General features: G+C 39.6%; 1 protein-coding gene across 1 annotated transcript; it reads right to left on the bottom strand.

The window, feature by feature from the left end:
- Positions 1–5113: 5113 nt before the first annotated feature.
- LOC115747987 (transcription factor MYC2-like) lies at positions 5114–6746 on the bottom strand. The gene has a single exon (XM_030684338.2). The coding sequence runs from the start codon at positions 6660–6662 to the stop codon at positions 5316–5318; it is 1347 nt and encodes a 448-aa protein (XP_030540198.1). The 5' UTR covers positions 6663–6746; the 3' UTR covers positions 5114–5315.
- Positions 6747–8377: the final 1631 nt, after the last annotated feature.

Below are 8377 nucleotides of genomic sequence, written 5' to 3'. Positions count from 1 at the left end.
ATAAGAATTGGACAAGATATGAGGTACAACTAACAAAATCTCTTTAAGACAATTAGTTCCTACCAACGGTGCGAAGTAGATTCACGAACTATGTCTCCCAAGATATAATACTTTGAATCTATTTGTATCAGCACTATACAAACAGAACTCTGTCTAACACTTCTCGAAATTGGCACACTTGGAGGACGACTATAAGAGAATTAGAAGAATGTACTTCGAATTGTGATTTGTGATTCCAAACTACGAAAACACTCCTATTAATAGACTGAGAAAACAGTGATTACACTCCACTAACATTAAGCCACACCGGTTACGCCGCCATTAATCCACTTCGGTTACATTGACATTAGTCTATGGACTCTGTCGAACACTTCTCAAAATTGGCACACTTGGAGGACGACCATAAGAGAATTACAGGATTGTACTTCAAATTGTGATTTGTAATTCTGAACTACGGAAACATCTATTTATAGACTGATAAAGTGGCGGTTACATTGACATTAAGCCATGTCGGTTGCGTTGTCATTAATCCACGTCGGTTACATCAACATTAATCTACGTCGGTTACATCAACATTAATCCACGTCAATTACGCAACATTAAGTCATGTCAATTACGAGGACATAAGTGCATGTTGGTTACGCTAACATTAGACTACAAAAGACGTAACCACCACAAAAACTGAAGAGATATGAATGCAATAATGCCTCATTAATGTTGAGCAATTAACACACAAATTACAACAATCCCCCACGTAATGGCTCAACGGAACAAAGAGAAAATTTTCAAGTGTGCCTATGGAAATACACTGCATCAAAATAGGTAGCTTTCGTTTTTAACCTTCTTTAGTGATAGCCTATAGGACAAACTTAATCGGTCGGTGAACTTAGTCTTGAACCGCCGCTTGTTGATGTAAGCCCGGACAATAGACCCCACACGGAGTATCTCCTCTTTCTCGGACTTATCGTATGACGAGAACATGTGTTTGTCCACACAAATGCGGTTTGTGGCACCTGTGTCTAACCACCAATCGGTATTATTTGTCACCGGGGATACCTCGAAGTCTCGAACACCCCAACAGCAGCCTGCTCTATCAGATTCAACTGCTTTGTTGCACTGTCGCCCTTGCCTTTGTTGGGGCACTTCTTGCAATCCTTAGCCTAATGGCCAGATTAATTGCAAAAAAAAAAAAACATATCCTGTGGAATTTCTTGGAATTTTCCTTCTATTTAAAGCCTATACCGATGGCTTTCTCCAATTTCTCATTTGGTATAACCGAAAATGGCACCATTAAGGAAAGCAAAGCCTATTGATGTATCTCATACCACTAAAGATGGTATCGGCCCGAAGGCTCACAGCGTGTGCTACTATAATACTAGGCCTCGGGGTATGAACCTCTCCACTAACAGCGATCGGATCAACCATAGGAACATCTCCAAAAATGTTTTGGATATTATTAAGTGTTTGATCGTTATCGGTCATCACGGTTTTTCGATAAACCCAAACAAACAAAGAATAAGCAATAATTGCCTTGGAAAAATAATGTGCACAAGTTAATGTATCAGGGGAAATACGTAATACTATTTGTATGTAATTAAAAAAAAATAGCAGAGAGGTGATAATAATATTTAATACCGATCAAACCAATGTACGATCTTTACAAATAAAGATTACAAAACAAATGAACTTGCCGAATACTGTAAACTTGAAATAAGAATTGGGCAAAAGGTGAGGTACGGCTAACCGAATCTTTTTAAGGCGATTAGTTCCTACTAACGGTGCTAAGTAGCTTAACGAACTACGCTTCCTAAGATACAACACCTCAAACCTATTTGTATTATCACTATACGAATATGACTTTGTCGAACACTTATCGAAATCGGCACACTTGGAGGACGACCATGAAAGAACTAGAGGAATGCACTTCGAGTTGTGAGTTGTGATTATGAACTACGAAAAAGCGTCCATTTATAAACTAGGAAAACGGCGATTACGCTGACATTAAATCACGTCGATTACACCGTCATTAATCCACGTCGGTTACATCGACATTAATCAACGTTGGTTATGCGACATTAAGTCATGTCGGTTACGAGGACATAAGTGCATGTCGGATATGCTGATATTAAACTAGAAAAGACGTAACCGCTACAAAAACTGAAAAGACATTAATGCACTAATGTCTCATTAATGTTGAGCCATTAGCATGCAAAATTACAACAAGATTTTACTTAATTTCTTCTCTCTTGATGACTAAGTGGGGATTAACCTTCGTATGAAACACACATAAATTTACATGTAATTACACGTGTAACACTAAATTATTACTATGCTCACCATGAAAAGTCCATTCACTCATACGCATGCTTTGAAGTGTGCAAGATTTGATCAACGCTAATAAAGTTATCTTTGAAACGCCGCGCGGTACTTGCCGGAATAAAATGGGTTCTACGCGTGCCCGAACAGGCAACTCTCCCATCAAAGGGTTCTTTTTCAAGGGGACAAACTATGGTGTATACATGTGACATGACTTTGATTTGACGTGATGATCCTCAGAATCCCTTCAACGGTGTCGTCCAGAGGAGAAACAACAAAATTATTGGGTCAAATATGATGAAGTAAAGCTTTTTAATCCGAATATCCATCGAGTTATAAATTTATTAGAATTTTACCAATACAATCATAAATATTTTCACATTTTATCGATTAAATTCTCCCTGTAATTTTGATCGAAAATCGCTAACGAAAACATCGATCCTCCTATATAGCATAGTCAGCATTGACATAATTTTTACTAATTTTTCTTTTTCCTTGATGTGGCTAGCGATGGTCATCAAGCTCTCGTCGGCCATGATAAAAAAAATTAAAATAAAAAAATAATTAAAAAGTTAAAAAATATTGAAATATTATAAAAAATTATTCTCGTCATTGTTGATGTTCCACTTAGGACAGCTAACATCCACATCAGTAATTTTCTATTAAAATCGACCGGATTGACTTAATTAACAAAATATAAAAATATTTAGGACTCAATTAGCACAATTAAAATATTTATAATTAAATTCATAAAAGTGCAATAAATTGGGAGCTTTTTGAACAATTTTCCCCTTCAGTAAGCATTTTTAGAGTGATTAAGTGTGAAGAAAACCCTCAATGTTGGTTTTTGCTAGGTGCTTGTGTTTAGGTGTTCGAATAAGGGATTATCATCATAAGATACCTGTGCTGTCGCGTTTTCTTCTTTAAGATGTTTAATCCCACTTAGATATGTATTTTTTAGCAAAAAGGGATAGCCAAGGCATAGACAAATCAAAACTTGGTTGTCAGAAAGGGTGCCACGGAATAAGATGCTTTGCTATTGGCGACGAGATTAGACGAGAAGATAGTCTTGAATTATATGTTACGTGCATTTTTCTCGATGTTACAAATGGGAAGGAGGCGAGGCGGACTTGACTGCTTCTCGAGACGTGGACAAGCGAAAGACGATCTCCTTTTCATTACAAACGTGAGTAACTGTTCTTTCGTGGAACATTACATTCTCTTGCAAGAACTGGGAGCGAATTTTTGTATCGATATATGTTTCTGTCCTGGAAGATCAAGGAGATCAATATCTCATACGTATTTGAAGTGCTGTTTGTCCAAGCATCTATTGCTGCTATGGGAAGAAATTTTTGCCTTCCTGGCTAAGGAGAAACTCTGTCGGATTTTGGCAGTGAAAATTGTAGGCTCTTCTTAAATGGAGAAACTAAGGACCTATTTGGTAACACTTCTGTTCTAAAAAAGATATTTTAAGTAGAATCAATTTTTTTATTATGTTTCTAGATGAGTTTTAGAGAATCAGAACATGTTTGGTAACTACATAAAATTTCTGTTCTTTCATAGGGTTACATATCTTTCTTGGGTCTGATTATACTACTACAATTCAAAAGTTCCCTCATTTGGAATATATACTATGACTTATATAGCATAATTATTTTATGGTAAACGAATGACTAAATATACCACGTCATTATTGTGAATGCCATCCAAGATGGATCCTCATTTATATCTTTGTATGTTTCTTCCAATTAACTAACCAAAACTAGAGCGAATCATTGATCTAAAAGTTATTGTCTAGAATTGCAATAACATTAAATTTTCCGCGTAGAAATAATCGGGCGCAAGTGAGCCTAATTAGATGGGCTAATCGTGGAAAAACCATATATATATATATATATATATATATATATGACATATTTGTGCTTTGGATTCGGGTGCCTTGCTGAACCCATGATTAGGTTGTAATCCAAACACAAGATAACGCAACGGTTCATCTTATACTACTTTACGCCTTGTGCAAATAACCACATGAAACCATTCTATATTAATCCTATTGTAAAGTAAACTGAATATGCAACCGAACATCCATAAGGTCACATGCCGTGCAAACTGCACCATTACTCTTCCAAGAGTCACGATGCCGTGAGCTTCTCATTCTGAAGGCATAACACCATTTTAGAATCAGGCAAAAATGTGGAAACATGAAATTTCAAAAAGGGAGTCCCGATAGGGTACATTTATTTCGCGAAAAATAAGTGATTTAAAAAAAATTAAGAGAATGATGATTTGTATAACTTATAATAATGAATGAATGAAAAATATTTTCATCGCTCTAAAAACATTTACAAATAAATTACTGCCGACAATGAAAATATATTCAATTGACTAATTATTTGAAGCGATACAAAAGCTCGTTTTTAGGAAAATATTTTTCAAAACACTCATTTTTCGTAAAATAAACAGAATCTAAAATTTCACTAATGTGAACTAGAATAAATGCTGAAAGATGCTTTATATTACAACACAAGTATATGAAAATCTTCTTTGTTATCGAGAAAGCTTTTTCTCCTCGCAATAAATTCACTTCCACCTCGTTCGTTGTCTTTGTCGATAATCACTTATCAAAGCAAGAAAACTCTCTCTTTGCAGACCTTCCATGAAAAACACTCCATGTTGGAATGCAGGATTTGTTCAAATGTGTCCCAAATGATTACTCATAAAATCTCTAATGGCTAACCTAGTCAGAAACAAAATCTCTAAGATCGTTGATAAACACCTTAACAAGGGATGAGGTGGAAGATCCTTCAAGAGGTTTTACGTGTTATTAATATGACCAAAATGCACGCATGCAAATATAGTCCAAATTCACTCGGAACTACATACCGTGGTCTTCTCCTTAAGCAGAACTTACAACAGAAGACTTAACAACAGAAGATCCATTAGAAAAAACAACAGCACAGCAAAACCACAAGCCCGACAACCAACACCTTAACCATGAGTCATACCTCGCACAATTTTGCAAGAATCGCATCTCTCAAGCTCTCTTCGTTCGCCTGCCCGTTCGGAGTCCGAACCACCACGTCCTGAAGCATCATGCCCTTCACGCTCGACACGCTTGCGTGGTGGACTTCGAGCTCCAGCTCCTTGAGCGTGCCCATCAGCCTCGCAACTGGGTGGTCCCCGTTCGGGCTCCACACCCGAACCACCGCTTCGCCGCCTACCACCTTCACCTCCGCCTCCATCTTGCTCAAACCCTTGACAACATTCAGTGACGTGCTTGATCTGATCTTGCTCGCGTGCATCGTAGTCTTGGTTTCATTGCCGAAAAGGCTGGCCACTTTATTCCGGCTGAGCTTTTGGGGCAGAAACTTGAGCTTGCCTTCAAGTTCATCGATCCTGGATCGCAGCTCCTTGATGTAACTCTCGGCGTCGGAGAGAAGAGAGGCTTTGTCCATTTTGGTGACTTTAGGGACGACAGATCTTAGGGCGTAGAATCTCTGCTTCAGATTCTCTCTTCTTTGCCTCTCGGCTTCCACATGGTTGGGCCGTGAAGGCAACGGCGGCCGAGCAGTTTCTTTATCATCCCTCTTCATCTTTGTAATCGTAACCCTCTTGTTAGAGGAAGTAATATTATGCGACACGCCCACTCTTTTTAAGTCGCTCTTGGAACCCAAAAGACGTGAAGCGCCAGTTCGGCCTAACTCGGAGCATCCTTCCTTCAGAACAACATTGGACTGATGCTCTTCATAGACATGGGGAGTAACTGCAGTGCTCAAGAAATGAGAAATGAAGAGGGATTTGGCCAAGTGGACTAGACTCCGGTCTTCTTGGAGTGTTTTGATGGAGCCCAATTCCAGAACCCCGGTATCATAAGGAGTCGATATAAACACTATGCTCTTGATTCCAGTCGCCCTTGCTTCTCTAACCCTCTCACACTCGTAAATTCTGAGCTCATCCTCGCCACTCAACCAGATGTATGTCCCCGAACTTAATGCCCACCCGAGGATGCTCTCCTCGGAGGAATATGACCTCGTGACCGAGACAATGTAGTACTGTTCGAGATCGCAGACGTCATGTCGGCCCAACTTAGTATCGGGGCTGGCAGGTGTCTCAAGATAGGTGGAGTTAGTGGGTGCGATGTCTTTCAACCCCCGGAATTGGCCATCGCCCCAGGTTAGGACGAGACAGCCACGATCGTCCCTCGAGGGCTGCCAGAAAATGGAGTAGACCCAATCATCGGGTCGGGTCTGGAGTAAGAAGTGGAGATATTGCTGGAGATTGAGTGAGGTTTCTTTAGGAAGAGGGACTAGTAAAGAGGAAGAAGCAAAAGCTGTGAGTTCTTCCATGGGATCGGTGGTTCCGAGGTGGAGCTAGGGTTTTGCTTTTCTCCCAACTCTCCTTGATATAAAGTCTAGGATTTGATTTGACATGCTTGTATAAACTCTCCTTGATATAGTATATTGTATGAAAACTCGTAAAGGAAAGTTTTCAATGTGAATGATTTTGAGGGTCAAACTCGAAACTGTCTTTTTTGTAAAGAGGTTCCATGGTTTCAAAAAGTAGATTTTCCTCATTCAAATCACACGCGCTTTGATCGATGGTAAATAGTCTATGTCAATAGTCGATTACACAAGCGCGCGTATATTCACTCTCTGTCATGATATCCGCCGATTTTGTATGCTTTATACTTTAACACAAGCGTATTCTTCGCACGAAATTTCATTGCTGGTGATGATACACATGCTACAGGACACCTCACAGTGTCTTGAGATGAAAGAGAAATTGAAGTTGTGCTCTTTCGTTTCCCAAATGAGAAATCTCCGTCCAATAATTGTGGAAGTCCTCCCATGGAGCAGAAAACAATCAAAGGGTCTAGGATCGAACTGTGACCACCATTATCACATGACTTGTCGGTGATCACATCAGTCAAGAAGAGAAGCCAAAACGACCCTTCTAACTTCGTTTCATATTGACACAACTTGATGGTGCCTGTGATCCTTCTTTCTAGGAACATTCCGACCTCATTTGTTTCCCGTCTCTTTGAGGATTGAGCATGTGTCATGCACACGTTAGCATCTCATGATTTGCTCTCGACTTCGTAGCGGGCTTTGATCAATTATGCATGTTTGCTCCCCCAACTCAAGTATGGCTTGTGTCTCTCGCATGATTCATTAGTTTTGTGGAGTATTTCTTGAGCCACGATTCCCTTTTCGATAATTTGGCTTCCTAGTCATAAAAACGAAAGTACAGGAAAATATCTAACTTCACTAAGGCCCTAACCTAATGAACATGTGGGTGAGTAGAGCGCTGTCGCATTTCGAAAATTATCTTGTTTCTAAATTATTGGTATCTGAAACCTACCCCATAGGGTCTTGGAACCACCTCGAAACCAAAACCCTATGGGTTCCACGTTGTGTCAAAATTTATTATTTAATGAACACCATACGGGAAATGCCATAGATGAATCGACTTCATCCCCATCAAAGGACCGGACAATTTTAGGAATGGTCGTCAATCAAAGTACTAGGCGAATTCAAAGGGCGGGTCCAGTGAGGGTACCCACCAGGCCCGTTAAGGGTTCGGCCGCCTTCGTGGGCGGTTTGAATTGGACCTCCTCTCAATGGTTCCGTCCATTGCAAAATTACAAAACATTTGAAGATGACCCATGTGATGTTCCCCGTCGTTCCAGCCGGTTCACTTTCCTCGTATTATCTGAAACGGACAACTCGCAAGTACGTGCAAAATAAAAGAATAAAAGACGATGTTCCCTGCATTCAATCGAGTCAAGTTCATACTAGTGAAAGTGTTGGTTCTTTTCGTCAAACGAATGAGCCGCCACCGGACACTACTGCTTGCCAACTTTTGGCCACTTTCTAGCCACTTCAATTTTCCAGTTGAGAAAATATATGAAGTCGCAAAGACATTCGGATATTTAAGTAAAGAAATGTGTGAAAATCTAACACTTACACGATCCAAGACGAGATAAATAGATATAAAAAGGCGGTCGTCCCACAAAAAATATTAGGTGATTGTCGATTTTATGTTTCGGGGTATTAGGTGA

The sequence above is a fragment of the Rhodamnia argentea genome, chromosome 3, assembly GCF_020921035.1.
Source record: "Rhodamnia argentea isolate NSW1041297 chromosome 3, ASM2092103v1, whole genome shotgun sequence".
Lineage (NCBI taxonomy): Eukaryota > Viridiplantae > Streptophyta > Magnoliopsida > Myrtales > Myrtaceae > Rhodamnia > Rhodamnia argentea.
The sequence above is the reverse complement of the archived record's forward strand: the minus strand, read 5'-3'. Positions and strand labels throughout refer to the sequence as shown.